Below are 19851 nucleotides of genomic sequence, written 5' to 3'. Positions count from 1 at the left end.
ATAAACGGTGAAAGTAGTGTAGTGCAGAAGTGTAAAAAGTGGCCTGGTCTTTCAGGATGTTTTAAGCACTGGGGGCTGAGGTGGTTAAGAGCTGTAACTTACTTATTTTTCCATGTGTCTGTATGAGGGCTTGTTTTTTGCAGGAGAAGTTGTTTTTAATGGTGCCATTTTTTTAGTACACTTAACTAACTGATTAACTTTTATTTACTCTTTCTGGGAGGGAGATGGGGAAAAAGAAAAATGCTGTTTTGAAATTATAAATTTTGCGGCATTCATTTTTTCACATTAATAAAGCTAACTTTGTTGCCAAATACATGTACCGTATTTTTTGCTTTATAAGATGCACCTGATAAGACGCACCTAGGTTTTTGAGGAGGAAAATAAGAAAAAAATATTTTGAACCAAAAGGTATGGTTTTTGGTCGGTTTTGAATTAATGGTGGTCTGTGGATGACACTGATATGGGGGGGGGGGGGGGGGGGAGCTGTGGATGACACTGATATGGGGGGGGGGCTGTGGATGACACGGATATGGGGGGGGGGGAGCTATGGATGACACTGATATGGGGGGGGGAGCTGTGGATGACACTGATATGGGGGGGGGGGAGCTGTGGATGACACTGATATGGGGGGGGGGGCTGTGGATGACACTGATATGGGGGGGGAGCTGTGGATGACACTGATATGGGGGGGGAGCTGTGGATGACACTGATATGGGGGGGGGAGCTGTGGATGACACTGATATGGGGGGGGAGCTGTGGATGACACTGATATGGGGGGGGAGCTGTGGATGACACTGATATGGGGGGGGGAGCTGTGGATGACACTGATATGGGGGGGGAGCTGTGGATGACACGGATATGGGGGGGAGCTGTGGATGGCACTGATATGGGGGGGGGGGAGCTGTGGATGACACACATATATAGCATCCTATGCTGGTCCCCTCTGTGTCTTCTCATGTTCCTGTGTAAATGGTGACTCCCATTACACTGGGCCCCGCTCACAGCAGTCTTCATATGTAAAGTCTAGTCATGTAACTTCTTAGGAGCTCTGTATAAAGTAATACAGTATAGGTGAGATAGTTAGTGGCCAGAGGTCTGTGTGGGGCTGGAACAACGGGGGGACACAAGATGTGCAGGGGCAGCAGCTTCAGGACTCTCCTAACTTTCCTCCCACAGTAACTTACCCAATTGCTAATTGCTGCTGTTTGGAGTAGGAGGACCAGTGAAGGGACTGAACATTATACTGGAGGCACAGTAACACAGGAGGTCGGAAGGAGCATTGTCTCCATTATCTCCTGCTGCTGCCTTGGCTCCGCCCCCTCCTCACAGATGATGGAATATCACACTGCATAGGGGCGGGGAGTGAAGTTTACTTTGGAGAAAGGAACAGGCCCTGCAAGGTATTGTGCTGTCCCTTTCACCAAAGTAAAACTAAATGCAGTACAGCACCTGATAACAGCGGTGGTGGTAGCTGGGAGCCAGCCCTTGCTTCCTTGCAGCCAGGCCCCTGACAGTATAGTAGTATAGTAACTGCCCTAGTGGTGGGCCTGGCTGCGCTGACACTTCATACAGTATGATAGAGGATGGGCCCGCGGTTTGAGCAGCCAGTGTGTGACATCGCAAGCCGCCTGCAGTCTGCGCACACACCGCTTGCCCATCTTCTAACTCCCATACGGTACGGTAATAGTCTGTAGTAGTACTCACTACTCATCAAACTAGCAGGAAGGCTGGCAGCGTAACATCACTCACTCAGTCATGCTCCTGCTCTGCCAGCTTCATTAATGAAGTGGGAGGAGCATGACTGAGTGAGAGACGTTACGCTGCCGACCTGCCTGCTAGTTTGATGGCGAGTACTACTACACACTATTGCCGTAGTTTAACAAAGCAGAGCCACTGGTTAAGGATTATACATGACTAGACTTTACATATGAAGACTGCTGTGAGCGGGGCCCGCTGTAATGGAGTACAGTGACTGCACCGGGCCCCGCCGCAAATGCAACAACAGTTGCTGGCCTCCAGCCCCTCCTCCCACCCCGCGTGATAGAGCTCTGATACATGGCGGGTCGCGCTGTGCAGCATAGCGGCCGGCGATGTATCGGTGTCAGCAATGTAAAAATTGCACTATTCTCTTTATAAGACGCACTCCCATTAAGCCCCCCCCCCCCCCCCCCCCCCCCCCCCCACTTTTGGGGGAAAGCGCGTCTTGTAAATCGAAAAATGCGGTAGTTTTTATTTTTTACTACTTTTGCACGATAAACATTTAAAAAAGAAGAAAATGTTGCATTGCCGCATCCCAAGCAGTAATGGCCAGTTCGCAGTGTTCGCCTGCGAACACATGCGGGCTGACATCTTGAGGCACAAGTCCGGCGGTCAGCGGGAGCAGGCAGTTCCGAGAGCAGCCCGATTAAGGCCCCCGGCGGCTGTTCTCGGAACTGCCTGCTCCCGCTGACCGCATTTGATTTCAGACCGGCTTGCGGCACAGGTAAGGGCTTACCTGTGTATTGCCGGACTTGTGCGTCAAGATGGCAGCCCGCATGTGTTCGCAGGCAAACACTGCGAACTGGCCATCACTGATCCCAAGACCATAACTTTTTTTTTTTTCTACGTAGCTGTGTGAGAGCTTGACTTTTGCAGGACAATTTGTTGTTTTCATTGGTACCATTTTGGGGTGCATAACACGTTTTGATCTATCTTTTGGTGGCATATAGGTAAAAATCAGCAATTCTGGCATTTTTTTTTTTTTTTCAGGGGACAAATTATATCATTGTCTAGTATGGCTCGTTATTGACGCAGCAATACCAAATATGTGGACCTTTTTTATTTTTGCTGTTTTTTCATTGGGGAAAAAGGTATCTTTTAGCTTGGATATTTTTTTATATATTTTTTTTATAACTTTTTTTTATAACTTTTTTTTTTCTTTTTTTACCATTTAATAGTCCCACAAGGGGAATGTAATAGACTATCTTTTGATCACTTCTAAAATGCTTTGCACTATTCCTGTAGTGCAGTGTATTTAAGGGTCCATTCACACGTCCGCAAAATGGGTCCGGATCTGTTCCGCACCCATTCATTTTCAATGGGGCTGGAAAAGATGCGGACAGCACACCGTATGCTGTCCGCATCCGCACTTCCGTTCCACAAAAAAATAGAACATGTCCTATTCTTGTCCGCAGACACTGACAAGAAAAGGCATTTCTATTAAAATGCCGGCCGTGTGCGGTCCTCAAAATGCAGAATGCACATGGCCGGTGTCAGTGTTTTGCGGATCCGCAATTTGCGGACGTGTGAATGGACCCTTAATATCAGTTCTATACTGACATTTACCAGCAGGCTGTGCCAGAATGGCTCTGCCTGCTGGGACATGCTAGTGGGAGGCCTGTGGCCTTCACTAGTCCCTGGCTTGTCTGTACTGACAGACACTCCACGATCTTAATTCTGGGGTGCGATGTGAGATGAAGGGGAAACCCATGCATCGCTTAGACTGGGCCGCCGTAAAAAGGCACAGCTTAAGGATCCTTAACCCCTTAGGGACCCATGACGTACCGGTACGGCATGGTTCCCGAGTCCTTAAGGACCCATGACATACTGGTACGTCATCTATAGTTCCGATCACCGCCGCCTGGTGGGCAGTGATCGGAACACTGTGCCTGCTCAAATCATTGAGCAGGCACCTCGGCTAAATGCGCGGGGGGTCCCGTGACCCCCCTTGTGTCGGCGATCGCCACAAACCACAGGTCAATTCAGACCTGCGGTTTGCGGCATTTACCTGGTGCAGTGGCGGTGGTCGGCGGTGCCATCGGGTCCCCATGGGGCTGTGGGGTGGACCCGATAGCATGGAAGGCAGCGCGATGCCTAAGGAAGGCATCGCGCTGCCTTCCGGTGAAGAGCCTGTGAGATCCAGCCCCCTGGGAGGCAGACTGTGATCTTAGTGTTTTAGCCAGCCAGCGTTTGTCCAGCGATAGCCCAGCAATGGATATAAGCAAGTAGCGAAAGCCAGGAACTGCAAACACTGATCTTAGGGCAGCAGACTGTGATATAACAGCAGGCACCATACTATACACTGCCTGAGCCGTGTGGAAACAGATGAGCCAATTTGGCACTGTGCAGTGTAGAGCAGAGATCCAGCCAGCCACATTGCTAAATCAGGCCATTTAAAGCGGCAGTACAAACGCAGCTGAAAATTTAAAATTAAGTTAGTTCTACGTAGAAATTATTTTAGGGATGCAAAATAAATGTTATTTATTAAACATAATTACCACACGTGTTAATCCAGAGACAACCACTGGTCTCTTATGACCAATTGTAAATAAACAATAATTGTGTCTCAACACGTGTATAGGGGTCAGTACGTAAAAAAGTATGAAGTACAATATGTGACGAAAAAACAATCTCCGAATGGCCTGGATAAGTCAAAGCGTTTTAAAGTTATCAGCACTTAAAGTGACACTGGTCAGATTTGCAAAAAATGGCTAAGTCCGTAAGGTGAAATAGGGCCGAGTCCTTAAGGGGTTAATGACTGTCATAAAAAGGCGTATTGGTGGTCACTAAGGGGTTAAAGAGGTTTTCTGGGATTAACACTTTGAGCTTTCTTTAGGATAGGTCGTCAGTATGAGATAGGTGGTGGTCAGACACCCTCACTGATTAGTCTGAGTACCACAGCTCCGCACTTTGGAATTTGGCTCTACTCGGGTACTGCAGCTGAGCTCTCAGGCACTTAGGGCCCTTTCACACTTGCGTTCTTTTCTTCCGGCATAGAGTTCTGTCGTCAGGGCTCTATGCCGGAAGAATCCTGATCAGGATTATCCTAATGCATTCTGAATGGAGAGAAATCCGTTCAGGATGCATCAGGATGTCTTCAGTTCCGGACCGGAACGTTTTTTGGCCGGAGAAAATACAGCAGCATGCTGCGCTTTTTGCTCCGGCCAAAAATCCTGAACACTTGCCGCAAGGCCGGATCCGTAATTAATGCCCATTGAAAGGCATTAATCCGGATCCGGCCTTAAGCTAAACGTAGTTTCGGCGCATTACCGGATCCGACGTTTAGCTTTTTCTGAATGGTTACCATGGCTGCCAGGACGCTAAAGTCCTGGCAGCCATGGTAAAGTGTAGTGGGGAGCGGGGGAGCAGTATACTTACCGTCCGTGCGGCTCCCGGGGCGCTTCAGAGTGACGTCAGGGCGCCCCACGCGCATGGATGACGTGATCGCATGGACACGTCATCCATGCGCATGGGGCGCTCTGACGTCATTCTGGAGCGCCCCGGGAGCCGCACGGACGGTAAGTATACTGCTCCCCCGCTACTACTATGGCAACCAGGACTTTAATAGCGTCCTGGCTGCCATAGTAACACTGAACGCATTTTGAAGAAGGATCCGTCTTCAAATGCTTTCAGTTCACTTGCGTTTTTCCGGATCCGGCGTGCAATTCCGGCAAATGGAGTACACGCCGGATCCGGACCACGCAAGTGTGAAAGGGCCCTTAAATAGGAGCATCAGCCTCTGTACCGGAGAACGGCCACTATTGTGTATGGAGTTGTAGTGTTTCAGCTTCATACACTCTTTATTTCTATGACCTATCGGTTGTTCACAGCAGCCGCAGGTGGGAGTGCCGGATGTTGGACCCCAACCTATCAGATATTCCATCAATATTTTGTTCCCAGAAAACAACTTTAAAGGCTTTTTCCCATCAGAACATTTATGGTCTATCTCACTGCTGTGACCTACTTCTATGTCAAAAATGTGGCCCCATCATATGCAGCCAGGAATGAAGAGGAGACTACGCAGATGTGGGTCTCTCCATTCACTGCTATGGGACTTCTGAAGATAACGGAGTAAGCACACTTGTCTGTTCTCGGAAGTCTCATAGCGGTGAATGAGCAGAAATGCACATGTATTGCCTCCTTTCCTTTCCCAGCTAAGAGAAGGGTGCAGCTTTCACTTCTGGGACTCTCTCCTATATGGCACATCCTGTAATTATTTTTAAGTAAATTCTTTTTTTTTTTAACACTTTCTTCTAGGTGTTACGCAGGAAGAAATAGTATTGGAGTCTGAGTGCATGTGGAAAGTAGCTGAACCAAAATCCAAGGTATGTTTTCAAATAACCGAAATCTAGAACAAGAATACCTGTCCCACACATTCCTATCATTTCCTTTTAAAACGTGCCTAGAATTTCAACAAACCCTACATTTATTTATAGTACAGTTTGTGCGCATGAGAAATAACACTACTTCTGGTTATTATACGACTTAAAGAGGACCTTTCACTTGTAAAAACAATGTGAACTGAGTATGCTGCCATATAGAGCGGCGCCCGGGGATCTCACTGCACTTACTATTATCCCTGGGCGACGCTCCGTTCTCCCGTTATAGGCTCCGGTACCTTTGCTCTGTAAGTTATAGTAGGCGGTGTCTTCCCTTGTCCTGTGGGCGTCTCCTTCTCCTAGGCTGCAGCGCTGGCCAATCACAGCGCACAGCTCACAGCCTGGGAGGTTTTTTTCTCCCAGGCTGTGAGCTGTGCGCTGCGATTGGCCAGCGCTACAGCCTAGGAGAAGGAGACGCCCACAGGACAAGGGCAGTCTCCGCCTACTATAACTTACAGAGCAAAGGTACCAGAGGGCATAACGGGAGAACGGAGCGTCGCCCAGGGATAATAGTAAGTGCAGTGAGATCCCCGGGCGCCGCTCTATATGTCAGCATACTTAGTTCACATTGTTTTTACAAGTGAAAGGTCCTCTTTAAATCTTGCATTTGTTACCCCATACGTGCTGAACATCTAGCTTGCAGTTCTCCCAGATCCGGTGGGTAGAGACTAGCTCCAATTAACTGCACACAGAAAGTACAGGAGAATCTGCTTTGTTACTTTCCCACAGTCACTTAACCACTTAAGGACCACAGGTTTATACCCCCCTAGTGACCAGGCCCTTTTTTACAAATCGGCACTTCACAACTTTAACAGTTTATTTCTCGGTCATGCAACTTGGCACCCAAATGAATTTTACCTCCTTTTCTTCTCACAAATACAGCTTTCTTTTGGTGGTATTTGATTGCTGCTGCCATTTTTCGTTTTTTTTTCTGATATTAATCAAAATAGACCGCATTTTTCTCAAATAAAGTGTATTTTTAACTTTCTCTGGTTAAATTGTTCAAGTATAATTACATTTCTATACAAGTTTGTGTCAGAATTTATTGTGCTACATGTCTTTGATAAAAAAAAAAATCCAATAAGTGTATATTTATTGGTTTGCGCAAAAGTTAGAGCATTTACAAACTATGGTACAAAAATGTGAATTTCCGCATTTTGAAGCAGCTCTGACTTTCTGAGCACCTGTCATGTTTCTTGAGGTGCTAGAATGCCAGGATAGTATAAATACCCCCCAAATGACCCCATTTTAGAAAGAAGACACCCCAAAGTATTCGCGGAGGGGCATGGTGAGTTTATGTATGATTAAAAAAAATTCACAAGTTAGCGGAAAATGACACTTTCTGAGGAAAATAAATAAATTCAATAAAGTTTCCATTTCTGCTAACTTCTGGCAGAAAAAAAAAAATCTCCCATGGACTCACTATGCCCCTCAGTGAATACCTTGGGGTGTCTACTTTCCGAAATGGGGTCAATTGTGGGGTGTGTTTATTGTTCTGGCATTTTGGGCGGGGCTAAATTGTGAGCAACCCTGTAAAGCCTAAAAGTACTCATTGGAATTTGGGCCCTTTACGCACCTAGGCTGCAAAAAAGTGTCACACGTGGTATCTCCGTACTCAGAAGAAGTAGGGCAATGTGTTTTGGGGTGTATTTTTACATATACCCATACTGTGTGTGAGAGAAATATCTTGTTAAATTAACAACTTTGTATAAAAAAAAAGTAAAAAGTTGTCGTTTACAGAGATATTTCTCGTACACTGTATGGGTATATGTAAAAATACACCCCAAAACACATTGCCCTACTTCTTCTGAGTACGGCGATACCACATGTGTGACACTTTTGCAGCCTAGGTGCACAAAGGGGCCCAAATTCCAATGAGTACCTTTAGGATTTCACAGGGCATTTTTACGCATTTGGATTCCAAACTACTTCTCACGCTTTAGGGCACCTAAAATACCAGGGCAGTATAAATACCCCACAAGTGACCCCATTTTGGAAAGACACCCCAAGGTATTCCGTGAGGGGCATGGTGAGTTCATAGAAGAATTATTTTTTTTTTGTCACAATTTAGCGGAAATTGATTTTATTTTTATTTTTTTCTCACAAAGTCTCCCTTTCCGCTAACTTGTGACAAAAAGTTCAATCTTTCATGGACTCAATATGCCCCTCAGCGAATACCTTGGGGTGTCTTCTTTCCAAAATGGTGTTATTTGTGGGGTGTTTGTACTGCCCTGGCATTTGAGGGTCTCCGCAATCATTACATGTATGCCCAGCATTAGGAGTTTCTGCTATTCTCCTTATATTGAGCATACGGGTAATGAGATTTTTTTTTTCGTTCAGCCTGTGGCCTGAAAGAAAAAATGAACAGCACAGATTTCTTCATTCGCATCGATCAATGTGGATTAAAAAAGAGGGGAAAGGCATCTGCCAGGACATAGGAGCTCCGCCCAACATCCAAACCCACTTAGCTCGTATGCCCTGGCAAACCCGATTTCTCCATTCACATCAATCGATGTGGATGAATAAATCATTGCCAGAATTATTATTATTTTTTTTATATAAAAAATGTTTGCATAGGCATATGAACACCGCCGCCTCCTCAGCTCATATGCCTCGACAAACGTATCTTTTTTTACTGCAGAGGAGAAATCTCGTCTTGCAGCGCCGCATATACATCGACTTTGTGTAATCTGACAGCAGTGCAATGCTTCTGTCAGAATGCACATCAGTGCTGCAGCTGGTTGATCGCTTGGTCCACCTGGAAGGTAAAAAAAAAAAAAAAACAGGCAGCAACGCAATAAATTTATTAAAATTTATATAACATTTGAAACAGAACATTAACTTTTTTGCTTAGCTGTTATTTTTTTTTTTTTTTTTTTTAACCTTTTAGAGGACAAACCTCTCCTTCCCCATGGGACAATGTGCAAAGCGCAAATCGCCCAGAGATGTGGCGAAGTACATTATGCACTTTGTCCCAGGTGAAAGGAGAGGTTTGTAGCAGCTCTGTGTGAAAGGTCCCTAAGACCCCTGTGTGCTTGTCCTGTGTCACGCGATCCCTACACTAATAGTGTACCTGTGTGTGGTACTTGCGGAAACACTCCCCTATGCATAGGGCAGGCTGGTCAGGACAGTCAGGACAAAAAAACTGTGGTGTCACGCCTTGTTCCAGCCCTGCTACAGACACGACATCTTTTTCTTGGGGAACGCTGAGTTGGGGTACCAGGATAGACACTCGGGAAGTGTCTGCCATGTAGCCGGCTAACTACATCAGGGACTTGGGGCACGGACCCTCCTGGATACAGGAGTTCCGAAATGATCTCTTCCTGGAATTTTAGGAAGGATCCCGTTCTCCCAGCCTTACTGTAGAGAACAAAACTATTATACAGCGCCAATTGAATTAAATAAACAGACACCTTCTTATACCAGCGTCTGGTGCGGCGGGACACTAAATAGGGAGCCAACATCTAGTCATTGAAGTCCACCCCTCCCATGTGAAGGTTATAGTCGTGGACAGAGAGGGGTTTCTCAATGACTCCAGTTGCCCTTTCAATTTGTACTGTCGTGTCTGCGTGAATGGTGGACAGAAGGTAAACGTCCCTCTTGTCCCTCCACTTCACCGCGAGCAGTTCTTGGTCACACAGGGCAGCCCTCTCCCCCCGTGCAAGTCGGGTATTAACGAGCCTTTGGGGGAAGCCCCGGCGACTAGGTCGCTCGGTGCCACAGCATTGAATCCCGACAATATGTAAGTGCCGAAAGAGGGCCACGCTTGTGTAAAAATTGTCCACGTATAAGTGGTACCCCTTGTGGAGTAAGGGTGACACCAAGTCCCAGACAATCTTGCCACTGCTCCCCAGGTAGTCAGGACATCCGACCGGCTCCAGTTTTGAGTCTTTTCCCTCATAGACCCTAAAACGATATGTATAGCCTGTGGCCCTTTCACAGAGCTTATACAGTTTGACCCCATACCTGGCGCGCTTGCTGGGGATGTACTGTTTGATGCCTAGGTGCCCGGTAAAATGTACAAGGGACTCGTCTATGCAGATGTTCTGATTGGGGGTATACACATCTGCAAACCTGGATGACAAATGGTCTATGAGGGGCCGAATTTTGTGGAGCCGGTCATAAGCAGGGTGGCCTCTTGGATGACAGGTGCTATTGTCAGTGAAATGTATAAAGCGCATGATGACCTCAAAACGTGCCCTGGACATAGCAGCAGAGAACATGGGCATGTAATGTATTGGGTCTTTAGACCAATAGGACCGCAATACATTTTTTTTAGTTAGACCCATGCTGAGGATAAGACCCAAAAATATTATAAATTCGGAAACTGTGACTGGTTTCCACCGGTAAGGCTGGGCACTAATAGAAGCTTTCCGGATTGGCGGTTATATACTGTGTTGCGTAGCGGTTGGTTTCTGCCACAACTAAGTCATAGAGATCCGCGGTGAACAGCTCAAAAAACTAAAGGGCTGATCCTAAATGAGCTGTCTTCACGCGAACTCCAGACTGGGCGGTGAAAGGGGGCAATACGGGTGTGGTGGAAGCAGGGGATTGCCAATTTAGGTTTTCCAGCACCTCTGGGAGACTAAGGGCTCTACGGGCCTGTGAATGTGGTGGCTGCGACAGGGGAGTTACTGCACGTGCCACCGTACCAGCTTGAAATGCCCTTCTGGTGCTCGCCACTTCACCAGGGAATACGGCAGTGCTGGTAGAAGGTCCAGGATGTGCTTCGCTGCTGGTGTATGCCGCACCATAAAAAAGATCAGCGCTAGCACCACTCTGCTGCAAATGAGGCTCATCACGCGGGGTATGCAGAACAGTGACATGGGATCGGGTACGCCTGACAATAGCAGGGACCTCTATCTTGTCATCTTCGCTAGCGGTTAGAGTGCCACTGCTGTCTACAGGTTCATATTCTGAACCACTGGTTTCAGCGGGTGAGGCGTCCCCATCGCTTTCATCCATCAGGGCCAGAATCCTGTAGGCCTCTTCAGCGGAATACCCCTTTGACATTTTGGGCTAACTAAATTTAGGGGGTAATCCTCTGAGACTACCCAGGAAAAAGAGCACACCTGCCTAGTAAAAAGAGTGTTTGCGAAGTAAAGCTGCGATCGCTAATAAAGATCCAGAAAGCTCAAAAGTGATCTTTATAGCGCCGCAGCGATTTTACGGTGTTTTTGCAGTGATCAGAAAAAAAAAAAATTCTGTCACTGCGGTGGGGCGGACTGAACGCAAGTGTGGGCACAAGATCAGGCCTGATCGGGCGAACACTGCGTTTTTTGTAGAGCCTAAGGTGACCCTAATGTACTGATATAGATCTGATTGCGATCAGTCTTGATCACTTACAGATACTAATATAGTACTAGTGCTGATTAGCGACTAATCAGTGACTGCGGTGGGCTGGGCGCTTACTACCTAACAAGTAGCTAAGTAACTGGCGGTGATAAGGGACCGTTACAGGGGGTTGATCAATGATAGGGGAGTGACGGGGGTGATCAGGGAGTCTATATGGGGTGTTCAAGGGTTAATAAGGGGTTAATACTCACAGACCTGCCTGTGTCCTCTGGTGGTTGATCCAAGCAAAAGGGACCACCAGAGGAGCAGGTAGCAGGTATATCAGACGCTATTTACAAAATAGCGTCTGATATACCTATTTGATTAGTTATTTTAAAAATCTACAGCCTGCCAGCCAATGATCGCTGCCGGCAGGCTGTAGTTGAACTTGTGAACTGCGCGATCCTGTGAACGCGCACTTCTGTGAGCGCGCGTTCACAGGAAATCTCGGGTCTCACGAGATGACGCCAATAGGCGTTGCTGAGACCTGAGAGTGCCGCCGCACTGACGCCTATAGGCGTTAGTGTGACGGCAAGCGGTTAAAAGCAGCTCCAGGACCATGGAGGACATCAGAGAAATACTAACCGGTATGGTTATGACCATAGCACATGGCCTAAGACAGAAACTGTCTAACTGTGCAGTCTCTCTCTGGCTGTGTGTGTCTCATTTCGAGCTCACCCGTCCATAGACTTGTATGGATTGATGTCCAATGACAGAGAAATTACACTGCTTATGGACGGGGATAATGCATATGGCGAGTCCTGTACCCGGTGAGAGTGCAATTACTCCACCTAAGAGAGGGGTAATGCATACGGTAAACACTGAAATCAGTGATAACGCCAGCTATGGAAGAGGCTAATGCATACAGTAAGTATTGCACCCCGCGGAAATGCAATTCCACCACCTACGGAAGGGGGAACGCCTGCGGCTGGCACTGAAGCCAGCGCTAGTGCAGTTAGTCCACCTAAGGAAGGAGGTAATGCCTCAGGCAAGTACCTTGTCCGGTAGTAGCGCAAATACTCAGTCTAAGGAAGGGGGTACTGCATACGACAAGCACTGCTGTCTACCGTGGATGCGATCTTGGAAGATTGCGCTGGGTTTATGACAGCCCGAATCAGTGATTTCCCCCCTTCGGACCGAACCTCTCCAGGGAGGAAGGGTGGATCTGACCGTGACCCTGGGGAGGAAGGGAGGGGGTGGGAGGTGACCGAGGAGGAAAATATCCTGCTCTGGAACGCTTGTGCGCAGTTCTAGCTCTCAGAATCTTGCCGGTGGCCGTTGCAGGCTGCGTCGGCAAAAACTATCAACCAAACTACCCGGGGGTGGAATGGAAATTCTCGAGGATCACTCACCGGATTACGCAGGCAGTGCTTCATCAACCAAACGACCCCAAAGGGTGCATTAGGAAGGTCCAGAGATGCTCCCCTGGAGTGCGCAGGCGGTGTCTATCAACCAAGTGACCCCAGAGGGTGATTGGGAAGGTCCGAAGATGCTCCACTGGATTGCGCAGGTGGAGAAATATCAACCAATCGACCCCAGGGGGTGACTGGGAACTATGAGAGGTCCTCTTTTATGAGGGATAGGATTTTTTTTTTCTTTTAAAGAAACTGGGATTTCCAGCATTAGTTGGACAGGAGGTAGGAAGGTGTTAAATTCTTCAGATTAGGGCCCCTGCACTGCATACATAAATGACAGATAATCCTGTGTCAGCCCCAAGAGATGACTGGCGGGGCTCAGCGGGCTCCTGGAGAAGGGGGAAGCTAGGCGGGAAGAATTTGCGCCAGTATCACCCAATGGACCCAATATGGACCCAATAAAAAAAACGAGAACTATTGCCACCAGGCAGGGAAGGAAAGAGGGGTCCACATACTTACCTAGTCTCGTGTACTCACCTATCTTTCTCCTCTTCACCCTCCCTAAGCGGACCGCAGGGTCACCTCCTCAGCTGCTGGCACCAGAGTGGCAGGAGTCTGGCATGGCGGGAGGGTCTTCTTCTTTGGCGGACCTAGGTGACCCCTTGGCTGGCGGGAAGCAGGAGAGCTGGCTCTGGTTCCCAAACTGATAAGGAAAAATAAAAAGAATCCATTAAAGGGAACCTGTCACCAGGATTTTGTGCATAGAGCTGGGGACATGGGCTGCTATATGGCCGCTAGCACATTTGCAATACCCAGTCCCCATAGCTCTCTGTGCTTTTATTGTGTTAAAAAAACGTTTTGATCCATATGCAAATGAACCTGATATGTGTCCGGAGATGAGTCCAGCGCGAAAGGAGCCCAGCACCGCCCCGCGTCCTCCGGATCTCCTCCTTGCTGGCTGACGTCACAGAGCTGGAGCGCCGAAATATCGCGATGCGCGAGCTAGCGCATGCGTAGTTCGTTCCCTGTGCTGATGCCAGCACAGGGAATGAACATGATGCCGACACAGCGCATGCGCTAGCTCGCGCATCACGAGATTTCGGCGCTCCAGCTCTGTGACGTCAGCCAGCAAGGAGGAGATTTGGAGGACGCGGGGCGGTGCTGGGCTCCTTTCCGCTGGACTAATCTCCGGACACAGGACACATATATCAGGTTCATTTGCATATGGATCAAAACGTTTTTTTAACACAATAAAAGCACAGAGAGCTCTGGGGACTGGGTATTGCAGATGTGCTAGCGGCCATCTAGCAGCCCATGTCCCCAGCTCTATGCACAAAATCCTGATGACAGGTTCCCTTTAAGGAAGCTGTCCTGCATAAGGCAGGGAGGTCTGCCTCCTACGACACTAAGCTAAAAACTGATCGCTATACCCCCTCCAGCCTGGAGAGAGCATAAGTCTTTTTTCAGCCTAGTGTCGCCTCCTAGTGGCAGCAGCAAGCTATACCCACAGTTCTGTGTCCCCCAATGATACCAGCGAGAAATATGTTTTTTGCAGGCCTGAATTGGCAGACATGGATTTTAGCTGCCATGTCGCATTAAAAAAAATTCCTGAGGTCCCCAGAAATGAAAAACCCCAAGAAGTGACCCCATACGAACATTTTAACTGGTGGAAAGGGAACTTTTGACCTAACAGGTGTTTCATAGAAATGAATATGCAGTGGTTGGTGAAAAGTGGATATGTAAGCTATGCGTACTAAATCAGAGGTATAAGGTGGTAAAATTACAGGGTACATCAAGAATGAAATTAATACTCCATGGATGAGTGGTAAAATGTTGCCCTGGTACGACACGGGCACCATGACTTCCAGAAGTACTGGGACCCTCCCTGGCCTGGCTTTGAAAAATTAGGGCCTTGATAACCACCTCTTAGAACTGGAGGAAAGTTCCTATGTGGCCTGCAGATAGAAATAGCACGTACGCATTGTACATTGCCACCTGTAAAATGTGTACGGCCAGCTTTTTGTACCACACTTTTGTTTTTCGTGTGGCACTGTAGGGCTTCAGAATTTGATCTGAAAGATCCCATGTGCTTATTGTAGTCCAGGATGCAAACTGGTTTGGGGACAGTGGTAGTGGTACCTCGCACATGAGCAGGGGAGCTGGTATTTGTGTGAACTGTGGTCAGTACAAGGACATCCCTCTTGTCCTTGTACTTAACCGCCAGCATGTTCTCATGGAGGAGAGCCCTGCTTTCACCCCAAGTGGTTGCCCTAACAGGGATCTAGGGAGGCCTCTCAGATTTTTATGCACTGTGCCACAAGCCACAGTACTTCTGGCAGTTAGGGACCTGAATAGGGGTATGCTGGTATAATACACTGCTCAAAAAAATAAAGGGAACACTTAAACAACACAATGTAACTCCAAGTCAATCACACTTCTGTGAAATCAAACTGTCCACTTAGGAAGCAACACTGAGTGACAATCAATTTCACATGCTGTTGTGCAAATGGGATAGACAACAGGTGGAAATTATAGGCAATTAGCAAGACACCCCCAATAAAGGAGTGGTTCTGCAGGTGGTTACCACAGACCACTTCTCAGTTCCTATGCTTCTTGGCTGATGTTTTGGTCACTTTTGAATGCTGGCGGTGCTTTCACTCTAGTGGTAGCATGAGACGGAGTCTACAACCCACACAAGTGGCTCAGGTAGTGCAGCTTATCCAGGATGGCACATCAATGCAAGCTGTGGCAAGAAGGTTTGCTGTGTCTGTCAGCGTAGTGTCCAGAGCATGGAGGCGCTACCAGGAGACAGGCCAATACATCAGGAGACGTGGAGGAGGCCGTAGGAGGGCAAAAACCCAGCAGCAGGACCGCTACCTCCGCCTTTGTGCAAGGAGGAACAGGAGGAGCACTGCCAGAGCCCTACAAAATGACCTCCAGCAGGCCACAAATGTGCATGTGTCTGCTCAAACGGTCAGAAACAGACTCCATGAGGGTGATATGAGGGCCCGACGTCCACAGGTGGGGGTTGTGCTTACAGCCCAACACCGTGCAGGACGTTTGGCATTTGCCAGAGAACACCAAGATTGGCAAATTCGCCACTGGCGCCCTGTGCTCTTCACAGATGAAAGCAGGTTCACACTGAGCACATGCGACAGACGTGACCGAGTCTGGAGACGCTGTGGAGAACGTTCTGCTGCCTGCAACATCCTCCAGCATGACCGGTTTGGCATTGGGTCAGTAATGGTGTGGGGTGGCATTTCTTTGGAGGGCCGCACAGCCCTCCATGTGCTCGCCAGAGGTAGCCTGACTGCCATTAGGTACTGAGATGAGATCATCAGACCCCTTGTGAGACCATATGCTGGTGCGGTTGACCCTGGGTTCCTCCTAATGCAAGACAATGCTAGCCCTGATGTGGCTGAAGTGTGTCAGCAGTTCCTGCAAGACTAAGGCATTGATGCTATGGACTGGCCCGCCCGTTCCCCAGACCTGAATCCAATTGAGCACATCTGGGACATCATGTCTCGCTCTATCCACCAACGTCACGTTGCACCACAGACTGTCCAGGAGTTGGCAGATGCTTTAGTCCAGGTCTGGGAGGAGATCCCTCAGGAGACCGTCCGCCACCTCATCAGGAGCATGCACAGGCATTGTAGGGGGGTCATACAGGCACGTGGAGGCCACACACACTACTGAGCCTCATTTTGACTTGTTTTAAGGACATTACATCAAAGTTGGATCAGCCTGTAGTGTGTTTTTCCACTTTAATTTTGAGTGTGACTCCAAATCCAGACCTCCATGGGTTGAAAAATTAGATTTCCATTTATTTTTTATTTTTGTGTGATTTTGTTGTCAGCACATTCAACTATGTAAAGAACAAAGTATTTCAGAAGAATATTTAATTAATTCAGATCTAGGATGTGTTCTTTTTGTGTTCCCTTTATTTTTTTGAGCAGTGTAGTTATCCACATAGAGATGGTAACCCTTATCCAGCAGTGGGTGCAGCAAGTCCCACACAATCTTTCCACCAACTCCTAGGATGGGGGGGCATTCCGGGGTTCTATGCAGGAATCTTTTCCTTGATAAAAGCGGAACTTGTGGGTGTACCCGGATCTACTCATGAAGTTTGTAAATTTTTATGCCATACCTTGCCCGTTTGCTAGGCAGGTACTGGTGGAATCTAACCTTCCCTATTGAAAAGTAACAGGGACTCATCTACACATACATTTTTTTTTTTTTAAGGGTTGTACACCTCGGCAAACTTGGTGTTTAACGTGGTCAAGGACGGGCCTAACCTTGAACAGACGGTCAAATGTCGGGTCATTTTGGGGTGGGCACAGTGTATTGTCATTGTAGTACAGGAATTTTTGGATTGATTCAAATCTCTTCCAGGTCATGGTCTGACTGTAAATTGGAGTCTGGTAGAAAATGTCCGAACTCCAATATTGTCTGACGTTTGGCTTCTTTACTACGCCCATATGCAGCACGGGTCCCCAAAACTTCATTATCTCTGCTGCATTTACTGGGGTCTAACCTAGGGGTCTAGCAAGGTAGGGTTCTGAGCTATAAATTGTTGGGCGTACAAATTGGTTTGGGCCACCATTAAATTTACTAAATCTTCAGAATTTTGAAAAAATCTTGTTCTGTGAAGCCCGCACGGTCTATTTGTATTCCGGAGTTACCCACAAAATCCAGAATTTGGGGCTGATAATCGTCAGGGGCTGGGGTCCATGTGGGCTCATTCTGGGGAGTTGCCTCCGCTGCTATCCTGGGGCGCCTTCTAGAGGGTCCCTCATCAGCGGATGATGATGAGGGGGTAGAGGAAAGTGGCATCCTCTTCTTCCTCACTGGCCGACTCAGTATCAGAGGCGAGATAGGCGTATGCCTCTTCAGCTGAGTAAACTCGATGGGACGGACGGGCCATTTTTATTTTATTGGGGTGTTTTGTGTGAAATGTGTAAAACTTTATTTAGTATGGGGTGTGTATGTAGTGTTTTCACACGTAAAGGGGCTTGTTATATATTTGAAATAGAGAAAAAAGTAGAAAAAAAAATTTGCTCGATGTATGCACAAACCTACACTAACACTACCTAAATAAAATTGATAGTGTGTGTGTATATGTATATATATATATATATATATATATATATATATGAGAAAAGAAGCAGCACTCCAAGAATAAATGCGGGTGCAAAAAGTCCTCCTTATGAGACCTGTGACCAAGGTCCAGATTGTAAACATACAGCAAAAACGAAGGCAGCACTCCAAGTTGTGAAAAAAAGTGGAAGGTTTATTCACCCAACCAGCAGCAACGTTTCAGCTCTCTATGGAGCCTTTGTCTCTATGGAGCTTCATGCCGCCGCTGCTGTACAGTAATACACTCGTATGATCTACACGAGTGTATTACTGTACAGCAGCGGCGGCATGAAGCGCACGGCGTCATACAACCAATGACGCCGTGTTCTCCTGCTCTGAACAGGAATCCAGCCTGGCATACCACGGACCGCTCTTATCCGCGGAACACTGCCGTGTGCATTCGGCCTTATGCAATATCTGACACTAACCGCAATTTTATACAAATCCGACCAGCATGTGGACCCTGCAACCACTCCCGAATACGAGGAGCCGCCGGCATACACAGGCACCGTGACCTCTGTAAGCACGCGGGACGCTGCGGCTACAGACACCGACATCACCAGCCTGTTGCGCATAGCAGTGTGATATCCATCAGCATGTCGCTTCAAGCAGAGTGATGCCCACATCGTAGTTTGTGACACACATTCACTACAAAGAGGGAAAATCTATTATCTCCTGTGATCCTACCATACAACTCACTTACCAGGATGATAATACCTGAGACAACCAACCGTGAGTTACCGGATGTATTATACTATATTGATCAAGCCAGCTAAAATACCGCTTCATATATTGCTACATACTATTCCACCTGGAAAGCGATATGTTGTTGCACAATTGAAAACACTTATAGCTATCTTCTTTATCAATAGACGTTGCGCTCCTATTGTGGATAAACTATTACGGATGAACTGTTTGTTGGATGCACTATAATCCTTATATTTTTTCACTATATCTTCTCTAATATACACACTTATTGCGGCTCTCAATTCTTGTACCATTTGTTGGATTGATTTTAACTTTTGCACAATATTATACAACCTTTTTATGGATGCCACTGCCACATATTATATATAGTTTAATTTTTGGGATTTTTATAGGTGAACCATATGTTTATTTTTGCACTTGTTTATTGGGACTGTAATATGAATTATTTGCTGGATGAATTGCATTTTATATGCAGATTGATGAACATATCCTAACGTTGTTGACCAAACTATCAAGTGTCCCACGTAGAATAGCCGAGATACCCATCATAGGGATCCTTTTGCAACTTGGTCCCTATTGAGTATTGCAGATCGCAAAAAACAGATACGGTCGTCTGAATGAGCCCTTATTCCTATAGTAATCAACAGCGGGGGTTGGGGAGAGCCAGAAGATGTAGCATGTAAGGACTCTGGCCCAGGAATTGGTGCAAAGAGCTGCACTAGAGCTGCTCAATATTGATTTTGGCAAAACATCTGAAGTCGGTTCAAGTGACAAAATCTAATGTTAATTTTTATTTTTATTTTTTGCAATATGTTCTACAGTAATTATACTTGTGCAATTCTCATCCACGATCTGCCGCTGTAATTTCACTGGTATCGGTGCCACACCCTTGAGTTATTGTGTTTTTCTGTGCATTATACATTTTTGGGAAAGTGCTTATAACAAAATGTACAAAGCGTAACACCTGCGAGGTGTGAAGTTACATGTCTGACAATTAGATTTCTGTCCTCAGGGCTGTGAATGAGTTTGCTTCACACCCACATTGGTTCCTCAGGCAAGAGCGGATGCAGACAAGTCACACAACGTTCTTGACTGAACAAAGTGCTAAAACAGGCTTATTTTAATAAACCAAAGTTTATATGTGCTGAATCATCTCTTCCATGATACAGATTTTATCATGT

The 19851-nt window shown here is 47.0% G+C and overlaps 1 protein-coding gene across 4 annotated transcripts in view; it reads left to right on the top strand.

Annotated features, from left to right (window-relative positions):
* Window positions 1-19851, top strand: part of ZC3H7B (zinc finger CCCH-type containing 7B) — a 139745-nt gene that overhangs the window by 88467 nt on the left and 31427 nt on the right. For all 4 annotated transcript variants that reach the window (XM_040406791.1, XM_040406792.1, XM_040406794.1 and 1 more), the window contains one exon: window positions 6016-6083. In XM_040406791.1, the coding sequence (XP_040262725.1) occupies window positions 6016-6083 (68 nt within the window). The remainder of the gene's footprint in view (window positions 1-6015; window positions 6084-19851) is intronic.

Source organism: Bufo bufo, chromosome 9 (genome assembly GCF_905171765.1).
Source record: "Bufo bufo chromosome 9, aBufBuf1.1, whole genome shotgun sequence".
NCBI classification, from domain to species: domain Eukaryota; kingdom Metazoa; phylum Chordata; class Amphibia; order Anura; family Bufonidae; genus Bufo; species Bufo bufo.
Note: the sequence above shows the minus strand (reverse complement) of the source record. Positions and strands in the feature narration are given on the sequence as shown.